Source organism: Sus scrofa, chromosome 8 (genome assembly GCF_054392235.1).
Source record: "Sus scrofa isolate SSC_HxYL_T2T_F1_AM1 chromosome 8, Sscrofa_HxYL_maternal_Yorkshire_Landrace_v2.0, whole genome shotgun sequence".
NCBI lineage: Eukaryota > Metazoa > Chordata > Mammalia > Artiodactyla > Suidae > Sus > Sus scrofa.
Genome location: NC_139390.1, coordinates 91,950,094 through 91,973,118, shown reverse-complemented (window position 1 = coordinate 91,973,118; position 23,025 = coordinate 91,950,094). Strand labels below are relative to the sequence as shown.

Genomic DNA, 23,025 nt, shown 5'->3' with positions numbered 1-23,025 from the left:
ACCACAGCTCACGGCAATGCTGGATCCTGAACCCACTCAGTGAGGCCAGGGATCAAACCAGCATCCTCATGGATACTAGTCGGGTTCATACCCCGCTGAGCCACAACAAGAACTCCTGTTCAACCATAATTTTGTGGATACTTCTGGGATGACTTTATTGCCACCAGAGGGTTTTTAAATGAGTGAGAATGGAATACTAGATAACTTCAAGCTCTCTATATTTCACTCTCAATTTTATTTCCCATGTTAGATCCATCCGTATCGCCCAAAAGGGCATAAGAATTTGTAATAAGAATGAATAACAATGTAAAAGTGAGCCAATATAAAATGACAACAAATAAAAGTGTCCAAATTTATTTACATTATTAAATTCCAGGGGAGATTTAAAATATGCAAAGTAAATCCTCTTGTAAGTTGCAATACTAAGATGTCAAAATTGAAAGGAATTTTAAGTGAAAATTCAAATTATCTTGTCCTTATAAGTTACAAATCCAGGGGAATTTAGGACTTCACCAATTCATTGCATGCTCAGTCTCAGCCTGAGGGATTTTTTTGCATCTGGGCAGAGTTGTGGTTTCTTCAGCAGCTGTGGTCTAAGCTGTTCTGGCACAGGCGTAGTTCTTTCACAGCTCTAGAAGCTGTGTTAGTTCAATGCAAAATCTCTCACATTCTCAATCTAAAAGCATCTGAAAAGTCAACAGCAGATATATATACATTTGTCAGTGGCCTGCACTTGGAAAAAAAGAAAAAACTACTCCCTGCCCTGAAGTTAAAATTCAGTACTCAGTGTTCTTAGTGTTGCCAAAGACTGTACAGAAATTCCAATGGCATTTAAAGAAGAAAAATAGGTGGTGAAAATCTTGATTTTAGTCCAACCAGGCTGCCCATCTGGAGTTCTTGAAGTTAAACTCAATTTTAGCCATTCCAGTAGGCGTGCAATAATATTTCTTTGTGGTTTTAATTCGTATTTTATTATTTTTTACTTTGCAATTTTAATTAATTTAAAAATTGGCACACAGTCTTAAAAAATTGACATACAGTAAAATTCAATCCTCATTTTATATAGGTTGTAAATTTTGACAGGTGCATAAAGTACTCATACAGTACCACAATCAAGATATAGTATAGTTCAATTACCTCCAAAAGTTTTCTCATTCTATCTTTTCATAGTCAGGCCTTCTCATACAAAATTCTTAGCAACCACTGACCTCTTCTCTGTTCCTATAGTTTTCCTTTGTCGAAATACCTTAAAGCACACCGTGTGTGGTCTTTTGGATCTGACTTTTTATTTTTTTTACTTATACTTAGCACAATGAATTTGAGATTCATCAATGCTGTTGTGAAGAGAATTAATGCATTCTTTTGTATTATTGAGTAGTGTTACAACATATGGATGAACCCCAGTTTCTTTAGCTACTCCGTGGTTGAAGGAGATTTTAATTATTTCCAGGTTTTGACATTTATAGTTTCCCTTTGGCAATTTTAAAGTTTCCTTAAACATATTTTATAGTTTTCTATATTAATATACATCTTAATTTCTTTTGGGAAAATGCCTTAGGACATTGATTGGATTATGTAATTAAATGTGTGTTAACTTATATAAATGTATTAACTTTATAACAAACTATCAAACTCCTTTCCAAAGAAGCCCAATCATTTTGCATTCTCACCAGCAGAAACATGAGAAAATTCCAATTGCTTTACATACTGAAGTATCTCATTGTGGTTTAAGTTTGCTTTTCCCTAGTGATTAAGTTTTGAGCATTTCATGTATTTATTTGCCATCAAGTATCTCCTTCGGTTAGGTGTCTATTCACATCTTTGTTAATGACTTTTTTTTTTTTTTTTTTTTTTTTTTTTTTTTTTTGCTTTTTAGGGCCGCACTTATGGTATATGGAAGTTCTCAGGCTAGGGGTCAAATCAGAGCTGTAGCTGCTGGCCTACACCACAGCCATAGCAAGGCAGGATCTGAGCCACCTCTATGACCTACACCACAGCTCACGGCAACGCCGGATCCCTGACCCACTGAGTGAGGCAAGGGATTGAACTGGGAACCCGTGTCCTCATGGATACTAGTCAGATTCATTTCCTCATGCACCACAATGGGACTCTAATCATGATTTTTTAAATTGTTTTAATTTTAGTTTGTTTTCTTATTGTTGAGTGTTAAGAGTTACTTATATTTTTAGGTGCAAATTCTGTATTAAATATATGATTTACACATATTTTCCCCCAGTCTGTGGCTAGGCTTTTCTCTCTCTTAGCAATGCTAAATGCAGAGCAAAAGTTCCTAATTTCAATAAAATGTATCACTTCTTTTACTTTTATGATTTGTTCTTTTGATGTAATATCTAAGAAATTTTTGCCTAATATAATTTAAAAAATTTCCCCTATTTTCATTTAGAAAATTTTTAGTATTATGTTTACATTTATACTTTTGAGTAGATTGTATTAGTTTAAGGTATCCATGATGATTTGCTTTTTACATGGACATCCAATTGTTCCAACGCCATTTGTTGAAAAAAACCTTGTATGAATTGACTTTACTTTGTACTTTTAGTGCACTTAAATTGATGGTTAGAAATACAGTTAATTTTTGTACATTGAGCTCATGTTCTGCAATCTTGTTAAACTCTTTTATTACTTCTAGTTTACATGTAGATTCCATTGGATTTTATACAGAGTTGATTACATTGCTTGCCAATAAAGATAGTTTTACATCTTCCTTCATAATGTACGTGCCTTTTTAAAATTTTTCTTATTGATCTGGCTGGAAACATCAGTAAAATTTTCAGAAGTGGTGAGACTAGACATTTTTGTCATGATTTTGATCTCAGAGGAAAAGGATTTAGTTTTACCATTAAATGAAGTGTTCACTGTAGGTTCGTGTAGATGCTTGTTATCCGTTGAGGAATTTCCCCTGTATTCCTAGATTTGTGATAGTTTTACTTTTTAAGAATGCATTTTGGACTCTATCAAATGATATATGAGATGATCGTATAGTTTTCCTTTTCTAAGTTTGTTAATATGGTGAATTATTCTGATTAATTTTTAATGTTAAACCACATTATTCCTGTGATAAATCCCACTTGTTGAATTTGATTTGCTAGAATTTTTCCATCACTTCATGAGCCACTTTCTTTCTTTGTACTGCTGCTCTGTTTTGTTTGTTTGTTTGTTTGTTTTGCTTTTTAGGGCCGCACCCGAGGCATCTGGAAGTTCCCAGGCTAGGGGTCCCAGGACACAGCCACAGCCACAGCAACCCCAGATCCAAACCGCATCTGTGACCTACACTGCAGCTCATGGCAACGCCAGATCCTTAACCCACTGAGCGAGGCCAGGAATCGCACCTGCATCCTCATAGATCCTAGTTGAGTTCGTTAACCGCTGAGCCACGAAGGGAACTCCGCTTCTCCGGTTTTTGATATCAGGATATTTAAGGCTTCATGGAAGGAGTTGGGAAATTCTCCCTCTTCTTCAAATTTTCTAAAAGAAAATATCATATCCATAGGTACACAAACATCAGAAGAGAAAAAAGATAGAAGCTAAACCATGTATATCCAGTTGTGTCCATGCTCATGAATCAAAGTCACTCCATGGATGACAGTTTGTGTGATGTGTAACCAGAAACGACAAATAGTTTCCTAGAGGATGTTGGTCACTGAAAAAAACATGAAACAAAACTGAAGGGATGTTTAGCCCGCTATTTTATTTCTCTTTAAAAGCAAAATAATTCAACTCCCTACTTCTCTTTAGAAGTAGGTCAGGGATCTCTGAAATAAAAACATAATCCACAGGCAATGGATTCACCCTGCTTTCTGGTGGATTCTCTACTTGTTTGTGAAACTAACAAGGGAAAGGCATGGAGGGAGTTATGCTCTCTTCAGTTTACTTGGGGGAGAATGGAAACTAACAATGAACTGATTCACTCAGGGTTAATGGCAACCCCAGACCCCACTGAACCTCTTGCCTCTCGCTGTAGCGTTAGAGTTGTTTTCTCAGTTATGTTTACTTCAGGGAAATTGCTTTTCATTTTTATCTGACTAGTGACTTTAGAATCTAATGCCAAAGAAAATGCAATTTTACAGTAAAGTGATTCTTATCAAAAGCAGGCTGCTTTTACTATAACACAACCTCTTAATGTTAAAGCTCCTGAAGCTTGGTCTCAGGCTTTTTTCTTAGGACATTCACTCCCCAGATGGAATGGGAGCCTGTTTTTCCCACGTCTTTTCCTCTGGAGAATGGATCTTGTCCAACGCCATATAGTGTGGCGGAGCTGTCATTCAAAGTGTCCACTTCGCCTGCCTTAGAGGAGGAGAGGGGCCCAGATAGATCCCTTAGAGACACAGTGACCGAGGAGAGTCCTTTGGGGGATGAGGACAATTGCTGAGACTGAATAGATCCCTTTCTTTTTGTGAGGCATAAGCTGAAAATACCACGTAGCCTGAACTGGCAGAATCTTTCCAGAAAATTACACTAAGGAGAAAGAACAGCCCTCCTCCCCCCCCCCCAAAAAAAAAGAAAATCCATGTTAGAAGTAGAAGAAGAGAGAGACATTGAGACAGAATTAAAAATCATGATTTAAAGAGTTAAACATCAGGTAGCAGATGTGCCTGTAATTCAACCCTTGCTCTTTTTCAGTTTATGAGTCAAGAAACTGCCTTTTCGTTTAAGCTGGTTATGTTTTTTGGCACTTTCAGCCCACAAGTGCTGACTACTATTCTGAGTGCTCTTATTCACGTGCATAGGCTGACAGCTGACACTGCCATCTAGTCCCACTCTAGATTCTTCTCTGAACCTTAGATTCAGCTCCACAAATTCCATACTTGAATGCAGCTTGGACTGGATGACTTAGGCAGCCAAAACTATGTGTGCAAAGCCAAACCTGGTTTAACCCTCCAACTTACTCTTGCCTCCTTCGTCTTCATCTCAGTATGTTGCTCAAGTCAGAAATGAAGCTCATCCTAATCATTCAGTCTCCTTATTCTCCCCTCCCACCCTGGCCAACCCATCAGCAAGTCCTGCCATTCTTACTCCCTAAACATTACATGAATCTCTCTCTCTACTTCCCTTAATATTTACTGCCACATGCCAGTTCAACACCATCCCTCACGGTATTGCAATATCCTTCCAACTAACAGCCTCACACTTGCAGTTTTGATTCCCTATAATTCAGCCTCTGCACAGCACCTGGAGTGAACCTTTAAAAATGCAAAGTCATTTTGATCCACTTCTTAGAATCTTGTGATCACTTCTAATTGCACGTAAACTAAAACTGACATTTTTTTCTGGTATAAAAAGCTTTTGCTAACTTTAATCTCATCTCTCTTCCAGTCCCACACTCTGTGGTCCATGCAATGACCCCCCTTTAACTGTCGCTGTTTGTCCCCTACCTTCCTTTGGTTGGACAGTTCTCCTCTTTTACAGCTTGACCACCCTGCCTAACTCACCTACACCATGATTTTCTGCCAAGCCCCCTATACTGTTTACTTCATATCATACAGGGTAACTACCACTTATTTATTTTTTTATTTGGCTTTATTTTTGTCTACCTCCACCACAACTTGTACTGTGAACTTCATGAATTTAAGAACCATGCTTCTTGTCTACCACTAAACATCCTATGTCTAACCTCCTGCCAGCACAGACACACAAAGTATCTTTTGAATAAATGAAAGAACAAATAAATGAACGAATGACACAGTGTATATTACAGAAGAACTAGAATAGTGTAGACTAATTCCATTATATGGGGAGATTGCCTTAGAATAAGAAGTACACGAGTTCCACTTTGAGCAACAGCTTTGGAAATGGTGGAAAGAAAGGAAGTAGCCTCAGAGAAAACCTGGGAGAAAAATCTGTGTATAAGAGTGTGTGTGTGTGTGTGTGTAAAAGACATATACTATGTGTGCAAACTCTTAGTGTGTATATGTATGGAGGATAGAATTGCAGGAGATAAGACTTCTAGAGAAGATAATGCCAAATTGTGGGATTTCAGTGAATACCAAACTTCCTTTAATTTGAATAGAGTTACAGTTATGAAGGTATGAGTTATAGTTACAAGGGCAATAAAATGCATGTGAAGAAAATAGTTGTAGCAATGAAAGGTAACGGATTTGAGAGGTATGGTGGTAACACTGATAGACTTTAGTGACAAATGGAATACTAAATGTCAAGAGATGGGAGAGTTAAAACCCATTCAAGCTTGTGAACGGTGTGAGTAGGGCATGGAATCCTTAGAGGGCTGTGTGTGAATTGGGAGAAGGACAGTGGAATTACGAATATCTTAAAACATGTACATACAGAAATAGCCAGTGGATACTTGAAAGGTGATGCCGGATCACAGCTGAAAAATCAAAGATAAATAAGTCAATCAACAACAATTACCACAAAGAAATGTATTGACTATGTCTGATAGGCTGAGGGCATCAGCCAGAGTTGAGTGCAGGAGATAAGTCAGTCTAATTATTTCTAGTGGAAAATAATTTAGTATATGTGATACAGGAAATATGATGTTTACACAATCACCGGAAAAGACAGAGGCACTTTAGAACTGGACACTTACCAGGCTCCTCTGATCCATTTTTGGGAACTACTATAGGAAAGTGCTGCTGCTATGGCTTCCACCACACTGAAGTCAAAGCCACCATCACTACTAGCAAGCTGCGGAGTTAACAATTGTGTGGAAGTCCAAACTGCTGCTTACTTTGATATGACTGAGTGCCCACTTGGGTGCTCAAGGGGTAAATGCTTTCTGTCCCTTGCCAACTTTCTTTTGCCTTCCAAATATGGCATAGATGGGTCTCACTGGCAGAACCTATGGGATCTCTTGAACTCTCATTGTAAGTGTACTACGGAACTGTACTATTAGTTTTCCAGCCACTACATTCCAGATGGTGGGGAACTTCAGGCACCTAAACCACAGTGGGGATGGAGGCCAACAGAGAAGATCCAGCACAGTGGACATGGTGTAAAAAAGGCTACACATGCATTTTCTCACTTATTTTTCATCAAGAAATACTGAGGAAGTCATACTATTACCATCATTTTACAGAGAAGAATGTGACGACATGGAAACATTAAGTAACATTAAGGAAATATATCCGCATCAAATAAAGTAGAGAGCCAAGATCTGCCTCCAGGCATTCTGACTCTAAAGCCCACATTCCTTAGCCCTGTCCTGGAGTTTTCTCCTTAGAAATAACAGTTGAGGATCTCAAAAGAGAGCATGTCGAATAAGTAAAGACGAATACTGAGTGTAGACTTTGTGGCAATTCCTAAACGTAAGAAGCAAGCAGAGGAAACCCAAAACAGTAGTTAAGTGCAGGACACTCACATACAAAGGGGATGAATTATCACCAAGGAGGTAGTGGTTTATATCAATTGGTTTGATAAATGAGAAGTCACCATTGGCAAAAAGACCATTATCATCATTGCTACTACTTAATCCTGAAATGAAGGGCTACAGTAACAAATTCATTTGGCTTAGGATAGAAGGGAGTTTTTAAGAGCTCAATATCACATTCCTGGTATTCTACCAAGTGTGCTCTCTTCTGTCATTTCCCCCTTTTACTTAAAACATTTAAAAATCTTTTCTTGGGTCACCCTTATTTATCAGGATCATTGAGAGAACTGAGAACTAGGTTTTTGTTGTTCTGGGGAGCCACAGATCATACCCATGTGACTACTCTAGCTTAGAATGGGTGCTGGTTTGATGTTCCAACTACATTTACACACCCTCTAGATTCCCCTCTCTGGAAAGAGGAAACTATAGTTCTGGAGTAAGTTTTCTGAATCCCTTGCTGTACTCTGACTTTGAGTGGGAGCATTACTTATTGCACTCAAGGAACCTTTGCATGGATGTTGAAGACAGAAGGTACTCCCACCTCAGGCTACTCTACTGGTTTTATTGCAGGCAGCATTCTTCTATAATTCACTATGCACTTGTTTCACTATGGGAATGCCTTTAGAATTGTTTCTGCTCAAATGTAGAAATATACATTAGTATGAACATATATTGATGATGATGACATTACAGAAGAGTTTCTCACTGCTGGATCATTTATGTTCTTGGAATCCTCCAGACGACAAAAGTTCTTCTTTACATGTAATCAAGATCCCAATTTTGTTAATTTTTTTTTGAACAAGACCTAATTAAAAGTCCTTGGGATTTGCCTTATTTTACTATCAACTGTTATAATGCATTATACCTGCTCAGAGCTAAAGAGCCTATAAGGAAAAGTTTTCTCCCATGTTCAAATGACTAATATTATCTGGATTACAAAGATCAGTGATTTGCTCATGTGGTGGATATATGGTTCTTGCATCTTTTAAAATTATGGTGATTTTACTCCCATAGAATAGCAGTCCTGTAAACTATTCTGTTAGTAAATATGAGACTAAACTGCTATTGCTATAAAATTTGCATTGCTATTGTAGTTCAACAGAAAATTAGTTCATTCTCTTTGAAATATTGTTTAGGCTACTCTTCTGCTATTTTAATTAATGTTTAGACATTGCTACATTGATAAAAATTTAAAAAATGTATAACAGGGAGAAAAAGACAGAAACATAAAAAATAAAAATCACATTTATTTAAACAAAAATATACACACAGTGTACAATGAATATGGTTTACACAGAATAAAACAAAATGATATTTCTTCAAATGCCAATATAAAATGATCTAACCTAATCGTGCCTCATTTCCTAAGACTAAACATTATTGGTGCCTCTATAATATACATTTAACATTAAAACAAAACAAATGCCAATGTTTTAGATAAGTACCACAAGAATCTGAAAATCAGATATAAGGTCAAATAAAATAATAAAATATTCACATGAGAAGTATATGTGTACAAAGGATTGCACATGTGCCGGAAAATGGGAGTGTGTGCACAGTTATAGATATGTAGAGTCTGCCTTTTAAAAGTTTGAAAGCTTTTTGACATGAAATGGTTTGTTAATGTTGGTGGTGATATACAAGCATCACAGGAACTCCAATATTTGAGTCAATATTGCCTGCTAGTCAATAAAACTGCACCAAGTCATCACTAAAGATGTACTGCTGAGTTGTGCCCTTTTATGACCTTAAAGTAATACGGATGATTTTAGGAAGACTGTGAATGTACTCATACCATGAGTGTGAAAGTGCAACATCCTAAAGAACGGCTAAAAGATAAGGAAACTATGGTGTATGGGCAACGCACTTGTATTAGGCCTACTCTCCTTTAATTGTTCAGTCTCTCCGGACACTACACTTAACTGGGAGTCTTGTTTTCTTTTTTAAATTTAAAATTCTAAATATTCATGTAATCTAGAAAAATTCAAGCTTGAGAGCACTGACTGCAAGTACCTTTTTTTTTTTTTTTTTTTTTAGGTTAACATTACCCTAAAATTTTTTTCCTACCTGCTTATTACTAATAGCAGATAGGATTCATTTCTTTGACATCAGATATGCTTTAGACTTCCTCTTACTCACTTATAAATAAAATTAGAAGAGTGATTAATGCACTATGACTCAGAAAGCAAAACTCTAAATTTCCATACCTTAACTTTATACTTAATTGGCCTGCCATATTTTATCTAAAACATTAACTGTATTTTTCTGTTCTTAAAGACAGTTTTTCCTAGGGGTAGCATCTGTTTGGATAGAAAGTTCTAACTTAAATCTTCCAAAGAAACAGAAGATATAATATATTGGTACTTCCTTTATAAAGCAATGAAACATCAATATGAGGGGTGGGAGAGGAAAATGCTTAGCTCTTTGCAGACAGCAGCTGGGCTAAATGAATGTGAATTCTGTGAATTCACCTAAAATTGTCAATCCACTTAGCAACTCTCAGCAAATCATTCTCTTCAGTAGCGCATAATTTGTAAAGCCTCCAGCTATTAGGGATGCCTTGTGTTCAATATATTTGCTTCCCTCTGCAACTGCTGATGACAGTTTTTCTCAGACCAGTTTCTTAAACTTGTGATAAAAGTTAATTTATTTCCCAAAAGATTATAAATCGCCCCCTGTATATTGAACTAAACAACTGATATACCATCCTGTTTCAAAATCAAACACCTAAAACAGCTGTGTAATTTAGGATGCTGCCAGTGTTTAATTTGTTTGATCTCACAGTTTGGCTTTCAATTGAGCTATATTTATTAGAATCTGGGCATGGTAATATGTTAGTGTTTTTCTTGCTTTTAGCAAATGCTAAAATTATAAACTGAAAAATTGATACTGAAGCACAATTTTAGTGATACTCTAATTAGGCTAACATTTTCCTGAATTTAGCCTGAAGTTGTTATTGCTTACACTAAAGCTGCATTGCTGACATTTCCCTTGCAGAACATTACATAGAGGTATGTTTTTAAAGGCATCATTGTGATTAAATGATTTAACTATGCATAAAATATCAACATAAAACATGACATAGCCTAATAGGAGTTTTTGAGGAGGGTAAAAATCAAAACAAAATTGTAGCCATCTAAAGAGGAGTGATACATTTAGTACCATTTTAATAATTTAATACTGCTTCCAATTATTGATTATTTTCTGGAGAAAAAGTGATGGTGGCATTCACTTGTGTGCTGGTAAATGTTTAACAACAGGCTTTCCAGGAATTAAAAGTCTGGGTTGGTAGCATTTGGCAGTTTCTGTGGTATAACTCTCACTGTGGTCGATTTCAAGCTACCTATGATGTTACTGAACATGGTATTTCTACTGTATAGATACAATTGATACAACCTCAAGGTCAGAGGTTATTCTAAATTATTACTAAAATAATTAGGAATTGGTAAGTTTGATTATTACCTTTGCTTTTAATGAAATTGATTCAATTGTATTCTATAATTTAATATTTAATGATGGTTGTGTTTAACAACTGGCTTACAGACTTTAATGATCAACTCTCACGAGTCGGAGCATTAGGCTCTTTTCTTGGTATGTATTAAACTTTACATAGGGAAGGGCTTGCTTTGCTGTAGAAGAAAAGCATTACTCTATACATATCTCTTACTTTTCCACTGTCTTATTCTATGCAAAATCCCATACTTAGTTGAAGGAAAAAAGGAAAGTATCCTCCATCCAGATCCTAGCATTTAGGACTTCACATTTCTTCAGACAGAAAGGACTGGAGGTTAATTACATGTGTCCTGCTCTAGCTGGGCAGTTGGCCATTTCAGCACAATTTTTTAACAGGATCAGATGGTTGCTCTGACTCACTGATTTACCTGACGAAACTATTTACATCAAAGGACTCTTTTGGCAGAGTCTAGACAAAACTCAAAGCAACATTTACAAGAAAGAAGCAACCACATAAGAAATAAATAAGTGGGTGCACCTGAGTGTGGGCCTGCCTTGATAAAATATTTCAAACTTTTACATTCAGCTGTTTTGCAGAACATTTTCTGGCTCTAGATCTTTGGTCACTGGGTCAAACATAATCAGGGTTATACCTTCCCTTGTTTTTAAATGTTTTACATAGAACTGTGTAAGCAGCTAATGCAGAATTGCTATCTACATTTGATGATATCAGAGGGTAAATAGTTTTATCAGCAAAATAAATTCTCTTGGAGTTCCCATTGTGGCTCAGTGGAAGCGAATCTGACTAGCATCTATGAGGACGTAGGTTTGATCTCTGACCTTGCTCAGTGGGTTAAGGATTTGGTGTTGCCATCAGCTGTGGTGTAGGTCGCAGCCATGGCTTGGATCCCACATTGCTGAGGCTGTGGCATAGGCCAATGGCTACAGCTCCGATTTGACCCCTAACCTGGGAACCTCCATATGCTGTGGGTGCAGCCCTAAAAAAGGGCAAAATATGTATATATTCTCTTGTTTAAAAATGTTGTTTTCTTGATTCAGTTCCTGGCTCAACAGAATCTTTTAAAGTAGAATGGGTGGCGCATCTTTTAAATGAAAATGGAGATGGTAAAGCATGACTGAGGCTGTGTTGGTACAAAAGATATTTTAAAACCTCTTAACATTTTCTCTTTGATTTAGAAAGTCTTAATAATTCAAGCATTAATAGTTTTCCAAAGATACCTGGAATCTCTCAGAAAGGAGAAACACTGATGTCAGTATTAAACAAAAATTTTCTTGATGAAATCTACTTTTAAAAATATGCACAAATATAGGCTTCCAATAGGGAAATACATATGACCATGCTAACAATAAATGAGAACTTACATGCATTTGTATTACAGAAAATTCTGTTCTTTGAGAAGGTCTAGTACTTAAAAAAAACACTTTGAAATATCTTCCCAAATAGAAAAGCCTGCTGTTGGCTTTCTAGTTAATATACATGTTTTCTGTATTTGAGTCAAGATGTTTCATTTTTACAAATACAAACAAACAAAAAAAGATTGTTTATAAAAAATATTTCCAAGATGATAAATACTGACGGTATCTTGGAACTCAGACTAGCATTTGTTATACCGAATGAAGCTTCCTAGTTATTCAAGGAAACCTCTGTCATCCCAATCTCTTTACCCTAAATCCAATGGGATAATGAAAATAACCACAAATCCTACCATTTTCAAATGAAATAGAACAATTCAAAGACTGTTATATTTAATCAGTGAAATGGAGAATGAAATATAAAGGAGAACACTATAAAACCTGTCCATGAATAGATGGACAGGTACATAGCATTTTTTTTTTTTTCGTGGCCATGCCCGCAGCATGGAAGTTTTTCTGGTAAGGCTCGAACCCTTGCCACAGTGGTAACCAGAGCCATAGCAGTGACAACAACACCAAATCCTTAAGTTGCTGAGCCATGAGGGAACTCTACAGAATCTTTTCACTAAAAAGGTTGTAAATAGTTGGACAATTGCCTCAAGTATAATGCTTATAAGTCCTTCACGAAAATAATAGGTTGATAATTTTGGCCCCAAAGGATTATCTAAAATTGAAGTAATTTGAAAAACCCAATATGAGCGAGAGAGCTGTTTATTTCCACAGGCATCTTGGTTGAGGAGCTATCAAATCAGCTATGGAAAGCCCCTAAGATCATCCATTGAATACGGTCACAGCTAAGAGGTGTCTGTGCAACAGGCCTCTAGCATTTCCAAGGGAGATTTATGCTTTGGAGAGTATGCTCCTCTGACGAGAAAGAAAAAAGAACACATTCCTAATATTTAGAGAAGATAAATTTCATTTGTTCAGACTGTTGTACTCCAAGCTTCCATTCTAGCAATAAAATGCCAATTTCTATTTAACTAACTAGCATTCTTTCCAAATTTTCATGTGAATATTCAGTGTGGCAATTTAGAGAAGAGATAAGCCACAGGCTAAGAGGGTAAGAAAAGACTGTATCTATAGTTCTGAAATTATCTAGCTGGGTGATTGGGGGCATATCTTCCTTGTGCTTTAATTTAGCCATTTATAATGGTATTATACACAATGATCTCTAAGGCAATTTCTAATTTGGATTTTTGGAAAACTTATGGTTTATTTGACTGACTTAGAACACATTTGAAAGTCAGTTTAAGGGAAATTGTTTTGGTTTATCATTGATTATGGTTGCATAGGTTTTAAAAGGTTTATTCACATATACTTATCTATGTCAGACAAAGCATTCTTAGACCATTTATATTCTGTACCAAGATGACTACTAGGAAACACTTCTAAGAGATTTTATGGCCATTGTTTTGTTTTTTTTTTTTTCTTTTACAGCATATGAAAGTTCCCAGGCTAGGGGTCAAATAGGAGCTGCAACTGAGGCCTATGCCACAGCTTGTGGCAATGTGGGATCCTTAACCCACTGAGGTAGGCCAGGGATTGAACCTGCATCCTCATGGAGACAGCACTGGCTTCTTAACCTGCTGAGCCACAATGGGAACTCTTCATTTATGGTCGTTCTTGAACCTGACTACTCAAAATTCAGGCTGATGGGGCCATCTAATCCAAATCACAATTTAGGAAAGATACTAGGTTTTCGAAAAGTATTTTTATCACTTGACTAACATCTATCTACATGTTTACAAGGACCAATCACACCTCCTTTGGATAACAAAAGGCTTTACAAGCACACACAAACTGCTTCTGTAGTCAAGATTACCAGTTAACTCTCCCTCATTTCAAGTCACTAGAAAAAAAAAAAATTTTTTTTTTAAAGCCCATGAATGGGCTCTCAGGTTATGTGTGAGAAAGACTATGAAATGACATCTCAAAGTCTCTCTCCCTTTCCCCTCTCCTACCATTTCTGGAGCAGACAGCGCCTCTCTCAGTCACCTTCATGCCCCTTGTGGCAACCTAGGCTTTCTCAGAATATTGCTCATCAAAATTCTTCAAAAATGAAACATACACTTTCTGAACTGATCTCAACCAGAGAATCAATACACAGAAGCTTAGAACTAGAAACACAATATGATTTAAGATTTGTTTAATGGATTTCTTTCAGAGTAATATGCTAACTAATTCAAGTCATTCCTAGATTGGGGCAAACATCCCTGTGCACCTCTGTCCACAATCTCATGACAAGGAAAAACATACAAAAGGTAGACATTATCCAACGGAAGCGTATTTGTGTTCCTGCTTATTTACATGTTGGTAAACTTAGGTGTCAGCTTTTCCATAAGTCCCCTCTGGAGGTCTGTAGTACTTGGGGAAAGCCATCAGCTGTAGCATGTTGAAAGCATACTTTCTGCATTTGATATTCTTCAGTACATTTTCTATGCGGCATCCTTCTCTGGTGAAAGGGGGAAAAAGGACAACTTCATGAAACACGGAATAAATAAATATGCTTTATTTGTTCAATGCAGAGTTGCAGCAACAGTCCAAGTAAAAATAACAAAGATTCAACTCTACATTTTTTTTTTTTTCACAAATGATGATACATCTTACAAAATTAAATCCTAGGCCAGGCCCAATACCATTATTGCCCTCGGAGATAGATGGTTAGAGTCCCTTTGCTCTGAACATATATTTAAGATTTAATAAACTCTTTCAATATAATTTGCTCCACAATACAACTTCATTTCAGTTTCATAAATATATCTGCCTTTTTATAACTTTTCCACAAATTAATTTCTTGGTCTCTTTAAAACACATTAAAATCTACACATAGCCCTAAGGATGTAGGTTCTAGGAATAAGGCATTTAATTTATTAAGTCTGGCCCTATAGATTTTTAAAAGAACGTGTCATCTCTATTTTACTTCATTATTTTAACTGTGCAACGAAGAGAAAAATGGCTTTCCCAACAGCCTGGTCCAAGTCTCAGCTTTATAAAGAAGAGCTTGTGTACAGACAGTACGAAAGTCACAGGTGCTGAGAATGAGACATCAAGACACAAACAAGACTTGGTTAAAAAGAATAGAAAAGTACTCTGAAAGCCAAATCAACCCAAACAATAGTTACAAACAGGTTAATTTAATTACAAAACAGAAAGAGCCATTCTCTCCAGGAAGTTACTTGACAGAAAAGGGTTAACTGCAGCAAAGAAATCACATAATGAACAGGTTAGAAAATCAAACAGAAGGTTCTATCAGCTGCTGGCAACAATGAGATCAGCACAGTGGAAATCAAGTCTGGAACGTTCCACATCTCTAGGACTTTTCTCAGGGTTTCCGTGTGTTGTGCAAATCCAGTCTTAATTTCTTTAATAAATTTAATGGGAAATGGAACAAGGAGGTGCAGAACTTCAAGCTTTCAGGATTCTGTTCTTTGTTTTATTCCAAAGACAGTAATTTAAAAATTCTTCTTGAGTTAGTTAACAGTGGGAAACACTTTTCCAGGAACAAAAGAGCAAAATAATTCACTTAATGCATAGTACTCCCCCCCCTTTTTTTGATTTTAGGAAAAACAAACAGAACACTTACAATCCAAACATTTGTTTTTAAATTCTGTGAATCTGAAAATGTAGAAATTACAACATTGTCCCCATAATTTAAAGTCCATTGTCGTTTGTAGAAAAGAAAGGAGTACAGCATAAAACTTATTGGTATTTGGCTAATAGTAACGCAAGACTTAAAATAAGCCACACAACTAGCAGGTGTGAGCTGACAAGCAGCAAGGCGACAGGGTAGAAGTGTCGAGAAGTTGGCTTGTTATCAGTTAGACAGCCTGTTTCAGGATCATCAGATTCATTCAGTGCTCCCTGGGTTTGTCTGCTGTTAAACAGGGAGAGGGGCGGGGAGTTAGGGGAGAAGAGAAAATAGTATAGCATTCATACAGTCAAGAAACTTAAATATCCTGAAATACAACACATTATCTCATACAATACAGCAGTTTCAGATGAAGTTTTTATAGCTCCAAATGCAGCCTGTGTATGTTTTCCCACTAACCTACACTGATACATGTATTAAAAAGGAAGATTCTTTTTGCTTCTTGTGCAAAAAAAAGCAAGAGAGAGAGACACTATGGCAGTATTCACGTGGGTTGCATGTGTATGCACAAGAAAGAATCAAATAAGCATCACAGCACCAGTAGACGAGACTACATGAATCAAACCAAAATATGGATCAACCCATTAAAATAACCTGATAAATACATTTTTGGAAAATGAAATGAGACACACAGTATGTAGTGCAGGAAATGGACGTGTCTGGCACATTCAAACACATCATCTATTGTTACTGTACCTACATAATGTATTTAAAGTTGTAAAAAATGATTTATGGAAATGGCTTGGTATTTAAAATGAATGAAACATCTGACATGTCATCCTTGCCAGCCATAAGATTAGTTTAACAGAACCCGACTCAGCACCCTTCTGTCAGTTCCGCTCATAAATTACGCTGTCTCCCGCTCAGCTTACTCAGATGAGGCTAAATTTATGTCCTATGGACTCCTGATGTTAAAAGACAGCCATGTTTGCAGAGGGACACGTTGAAAAAGAAAACATTTTAAATTTCCGGGTTGTGTATTTTCTCTGTAAGTAAAAAACAGGCATTTGTAATTGGGCTTAAAAGTAACTCCAACTACGGCACACCTGAAACGCGCCATACTGATGTAAGTTGAAAATGAAAATTCTTTTCCATGGTATATTTCCTCGTTATTCAGAGTATTCGGAATTGCAGTCACTCTCAGCTGTCAAGGGGTTTTTGATCTTTATCCTCCGGATTGTGAGGCAGAAAAGCTGCTGTAGCTTAGTCTATTAACAGTGTAATGTATGCAAAGGTACCTTCTAGACAAGCCTCTTAGCACCCATGGCCCCCTATCAACCAGTTACAGCCGAAGCTCCTGCACGGAGCTTTTTTTGACCTGGTATTGATCACATCCAGTGGCCACATGTGGATAAACAGCAGTCGTAATCATTTCAAACAATGATCGGACTTAATTTAAAGAACCACATCAATCATGCTGGGCTGCTTTGGTGTTTCCTTGTTGTTGACTTCAGACCTAAGGACCACGGAGCCAGTGACAAAGTGAAGTAGAAGCTTCTCTGGAAAATGAATGGTTCATTGAGAAAAAGGGAGGTTTGTGTCAATTACATAAGGAACTTAGTTACTTGTTCAACTTTCTACTGCACACTCCATAGGAAATATGCAGTAGATATTTAACGTAGGGATATCTTTGAACATGACTATGAAAAGCTTCCTTGTCTAATACTATTTGTCTAATATCTTCACTAATACTCTCTCCTGTCTGTTATTAAAATGAAGTTATCTGTAACAAATCTTAACTTAGTTAAAATCTTGGTTCCTTTCTAATGAACCTTGTTAAAAGAGAAGTACGAAGTCTCCTATATCTTCTGTTTATCTATCTATCTACCTATCTATCTACCTACCCACCCACCTACCTACTTACCATAATATAAATATCACAGTCTGATTACAAATTTAGGCTACATATTAAACAGAATCTATCAATAATAGTATAGAAATAGTCTCTTTCCCAGTGGGGCCACCTGTAGGTAGGCTGTGGCTGAGGAATAGACTATTGGCTGACAAGTAAGCTGAAAAGATCTTGTTACAGTCCTTACTCTAGATACAGGGGACGCATTCATTCCAGACGGCTCCTTTATTACAACTGCCAGAGCACATCTGATATTTTCTAGTCTGCTTGTTGAGTATGCCTTCCAAGTCAAGCACTACATTAAAAGCTTGTTGTTGTTTTGAAGGGTGGTTTTATAATTGAATTAGTTTGTTGTTTACTAACTTCCATCTCTGGAGATGAGAATAATACATTAAAAATGCCATTGACATTATCACTCTATTATTCAGCTGGAATTGAAAGCAACGTTCCCTATGAGGCTGCCACAGTGCATAGAGCTTGAGGCCCTGACTGTATCACCGACAGGGCACAGGTGCTCTTGGGGCTGCCTCCTCATTTCCTGCTAAGAACAGCACGAATGCTTATTTCTTCAGGGCCACAAATGAATTTTTCAGCACTCTGCAAGTGTAAATGCAAAGGATATGCTAAGTAATAATATTAGTAATTTCCTCCCCAGGAGATGAGGAGAAATAATTAATTAGTGGCTGCCTTGCACGGCACTCTGACAATCCAATGTCATTAGTTTTAGCCACCACTGACGGGCTGATCACCATGGAAGCAAATCACAACGTTGCCTCCCCTGAAAATGTGACATGATCAGACATTTAAGGGCAGTTACCGAATCTGCAGGATAGAAAGTGATTTTTTTTCTTCTTCAAAGACCTGTCAAAGCAATCACTTAAAATAGAAACAAGTAAAAGGAAATGTCTCACTCTTAAACACATCACTGCCTTCATGAGCAGACATTTCCTTAAATAAAACCCAGTGTGCGTGACTTGACGATATTTTCTTACTTCTCCCTCTCTTCTGCCAGCGACTACTGCTGAATCCCAGATCACAAGTCCCCCACCACAGGTACCCTCTCAAATCATTCCGACCTCTAAAAATAAAAGCTAGAGTCCTCCTATCTCCCCCTGTTGGGTAATTATTCATGAATAGTATTGCCATTTGATATTTTATTCCTTTAACCACTATACCTCTTCGAGCTCCCCCAAAGGAAAATTACCAATTAAAACTGAATTGAAAAAAATCTTTCCATCTGACCAGAAAGCTGATTTCATCCCAGGCTAAAATGAGACCATTTTGTGTTTAATTACATCCAAGTTCAAAGCTATAGGCATACTATCTTGAAATTATGAGCCAAGATTTGAGAGCCAATGTCTTACAGAGCTTTATTTGACTCCATGTTCATCTGATAAATTGATCTTCATAGAGCACCATGGTTCAGGCTCTAGAATGTTGGATAGTGTCAGATTTGTAAAGTGGCAGATCTATGTAAAAAGGAGTATAATGTAGGACTGGTATCAATTAAGAGCTCTGAGAGTAGAACTGACTTCATGGAATCAGGGATTTCCAGATGTAAAGTAACTTTAAAAAATGTTCAAGCTGAATTTAACATTTTACGGAAGAGAAAATGTTTAAAGTCTTTGTCTATGCCTCTACAACATCAAGTTGCAAAAAAGGATCCTGAGAATATACTTTGCCTGGTTCAAAGTTTGCTTATATGATAGTCTGATAAAATTGGGGGAAAAGGATTTGTTGTTTTCAGTTTAGCTCAAGGCTGAGTTTGAAATTTAATGATTCAAAATACTCTTAGATGTCAAATTATCTACCCAAACTTTAACAAATTTAATTTATAATTAGAATATTGAAAGTATATTCCCAGGAATTTCAAAAAAATGAGCAACTTTAAATATAGGAGAAATTTCAGTAAAAAAATCAAGGTTGGGAAAATTCCCACGAGCTTAGAAGCAAGATTTATTAGCCTTTGTGGCCACTGAATCATCAGCCACATTTAAAATGCTTTCTTTTTTTAACTGGCTTTCAGTATCTAGTTCAAAATATATCACATCAACCAGAGGAACAGCCCCTAAATTCGTAACTGACTGAGAAGACATCAGACTATGTTACTGCTTGGAATGTCCTGGTCAGGGAGTGTTTCCAGTAATCACAGATAAGTTTGCTATAAAAGAAAGAGCAATAGGAAACCAAATCACTCTCAGAGAAATCAGGAATCCTTGTCATAAGGCACTGCACCAATTTCTGGACTTGACATTCTAAGCGGAGGGCTGCTGTGAACTAGAGCAAACCAGAGCCTGGTCACTAAGAAGATGATGGTAGGCTTGGGAACCTGGCAAATCAGAAAAGACTGAAGACAGCAGGAATGAAAAGAATTCTATAGGCTTGGAGAAGGGGAACCTCTATGGCTAAGTGGTTGTTGATTTCAGAGAGTCAAGGTTCAGCAGTTAAAAAATCTGGGCAACTATCAAAGCTATGGAAGGATTTAAAGTAAAGAAAGATATCTCCTTCATATCAGTGGCACCTGCTTTATAGATATTATCTTTTTCGTTCCTTACAAAGAGTTCAAATGTCACTGTTATCATCTCTACAGGCTTAAAAGGATGACAAAACTTGCCAAAATAGCAGACAGGGAATTTTTATCTTTGTCTGTCTAAATGGAAAAAAACAAAACAAAACAAAAACATTTCTTTTGCCTTATGATTGGGATCCTTTAAACACAGATCTCCCTTTCAGAAACTGGCAGGTGTGTAATTTCTTGCTAGCCCCTAGATTAGATGAAGCAATCTCTAAAATTACTTACACCTCTACTTTTTTTGGGGGGGAACACCCATGACATGGAAGTTCCTGGGGCAGGGGCTGATCCCAAGCCACAGCTGTGACAGTGTCCCATCCTTACCACTCGTCCACCATCTCCTCATTTCTACTTTCTTGTGATTCTTTGATCCTGTTCAAACATAATTGCACATTATGGAGACACATATAACTGTTTAATTTCTCCCTGGTACCACTTTTTGCATCCTTCTTCCAATTTTACCCTTTTTTGTTTTACAAAATACCTGGAAAATAAGAATATCATTGTCAGATGAAGCAAGCCCTAAAGTAGTGACACTTTCAGATAGTATTTCACATTGCTTTGAAGAGAAAGAGACAAGCAACAGAAAAAAACAAACAACTTAAGAAAAAAATAGCTAAAAGGATTTATAAAAAAAATTAAAAAGGGAAAAAGAAAGGAGAGAGGGAGGGAGAGAGAATGAATGAGTTCCAAGTATAATTGCTTCCATCAGACCATTATCAGAGAATTGAGTCCAGTTTGATCTTCAAATTTCAGCAAGGAGAATACTGGATGAAGTCCAGAAAGAAAGAAATATAAATGATTAAAGGACCAAAGGAAAAAAAGCTTAAGAGGAAGTATTTAAGGTTAATTTTATTTGAATAAAAGAAGGCTAATATGCGATGTGACTGCTATATTTAAACGTCTGTAAGACAGTGGTAAAATAATTCTTGAGGTATTAAATTGTGTTTTGCTCTCTTACATTTTAGGTTGTAGTATAAAGCATGTGCCCCAGGGACTTTAGCAGTGCTGAAAGCAAGAGCTGCCTGAAGTAAATAGATTTAGCATTCTTTAATCTTACGACAGAGAAAATGGGAGGTGTCTACTGAGGGGAAAAAAGATCTTTGAGGGTTGAAAGAGAAAAGGGAGAGGGAGAAGGAAGGGGGGCTGCTGAGACAGAGAAAGAGAGAGCACAGTGACTGGGCAGAAGACCAAGGGACAAAAGCTGGTGCCTGGAAGGTGAAGCCATGTGCTTTGTTCTGTGTCTGTGCCTGGGGAGGGAGGACCACAGAGAGCTAAAAGCATCTAGAGAGGCTGGCTCTCAGTCATTGGTCGGCTTGGCCAAAGGTCATCTTGCCTTGACCTTGGCCTGGATGTCAAGGGCCTTAAAGGCACCCTAATGGATAAGAAATGGGCACATCAGTACCTGATGACTGATACAGACAAGTCTTTCAGAAGTTTCATTGCAAGATAAGATCAGTGGCAAGGGAAGAGCTCAAAATAACAGAGATTGACTTTCCATCAGCCAGGCTGAGATGTGGAATGACATTTGTCTAAAAAATTATTTAAAAAGCAAACCAAACCATATTACATTATACATACCTTAGTTGATAGGCAGATGGGACAGCTCTACAAAGGAATAAATATATAGATGTGGATATACACCTATAACTCATTTCCTATTCCCCATGCTTTTTCTTTTTTCTCTACCGTCTTTTTAGGGCCGCACCAGCAGCATCTGGAAGTTCCCAGGCTAGTGGTCAAATCAGAGCTGCAGTTGCTGGCTTACATCACAGCCACAGCAATGCGGAATCCGAACCATGTCTGTAACCTACACCACAGCTCATGGCAATGCTGACTCCTCAACCCATTGAGTGAGGCCAGGGATTGAACTCGCATCTTCATGGATACTAGTCAGGTTGGTTACCACTGAGCCATGACGGGAACTCCCCCATGCAAAGTTACTAGCCCTTCTTTGTACAGGAGCTCCTACAAGATGATTTAGTTTTAACTGCTCCAAAGTAATAGAGAGAAGAGATGAGACTAGTCACTAAAATATTCCATAAGTGTGTTTGGGGCTTAAGTACTTAAAAATATAAACAACCCATGCCTCACTGCTCTAAATTTTTCACTCTCCTGGAATTGGGGATAACTTTTATAACCCAGTAAAGAAGAAACTAAGAAGCAAAAACATAAGACTTCTGATTCCATTCTTGATAAACATCAGGCAGAGAGTAATGAGGTAATCTATCGACAGCCAGCTTCTTGCAGGGTTGGGGCACAGAATCTGGCAGAAGAATCAGCTCGACTCCATGGGCTTTTCTTAACTCTCAAGTAAAAATAAAAGCCCATATATGCCTACGTTATTCGGAAAGTTGCCTGGGAAAGTAGCTGCCAAGAGTAACAACAACTATGCATTTGGACATGTGTTACAGGAAAGAACATCAGCCCAGCTCTCTGACATCTATTCCATTAAGTTTCAATCTTCCATTTTAAAGGGAGAATGTTAAAATCTGTCCAATAGGATTCTTGAACAATTATGTCAAGGCACCAGCCACATTCTCAACAATTAAGTAAATAGGTCAATAAAAAAAAATCCCTTCTCTATCCCTCCCTTTGCTAAGTCTCTGTTTTCCCTGCAGACAAGGAGTACCTTGACCAGATGTGCAGCTACTTAGTTCCAGCTCATTCTCTCATTCTCACTGATGGTGAAGTGCCCTGGGCTTTGGGACAGCACAATT

The 23,025-nt window shown here is 37.3% G+C and overlaps 1 protein-coding gene and 1 long non-coding RNA gene across 13 annotated transcripts in view; both read right to left on the bottom strand.

Annotated features, from left to right (window-relative positions):
* Positions 1-338: 338 nt before the first annotated feature.
* On the bottom strand, positions 339-3,486 carry LOC146400940 (uncharacterized). Its single transcript, XR_014812897.1, has 2 exons — positions 3,351-3,486; positions 339-686 (listed from the first exon to the last, which is right to left on the bottom strand). It is a non-coding gene; the product is annotated as an uncharacterized LOC146400940 (long non-coding RNA).
* A 5,086-nt stretch (positions 3,487-8,572) lies between these two features.
* Positions 8,573-23,025, bottom strand: part of INPP4B (inositol polyphosphate-4-phosphatase type II B) — a 696,813-nt gene continuing 682,360 nt past the window's right edge. For 5 of the 12 annotated variants that reach the window (XM_084972777.1, XM_084972780.1, XM_013978873.3 and 2 more), the window contains one exon: positions 14,364-16,106. In XM_084972777.1, the coding sequence (XP_084828903.1) occupies positions 15,932-16,106 (175 nt within the window). In that variant the 3' untranslated portion in view covers positions 14,364-15,931. Of the gene's footprint in view, positions 16,107-23,025 lie in introns of all 12 variants that reach the window. The other 7 variants (XR_014812874.1, XM_003129178.7, XM_084972781.1 and 4 more) reach the window with 3 other exon arrangements.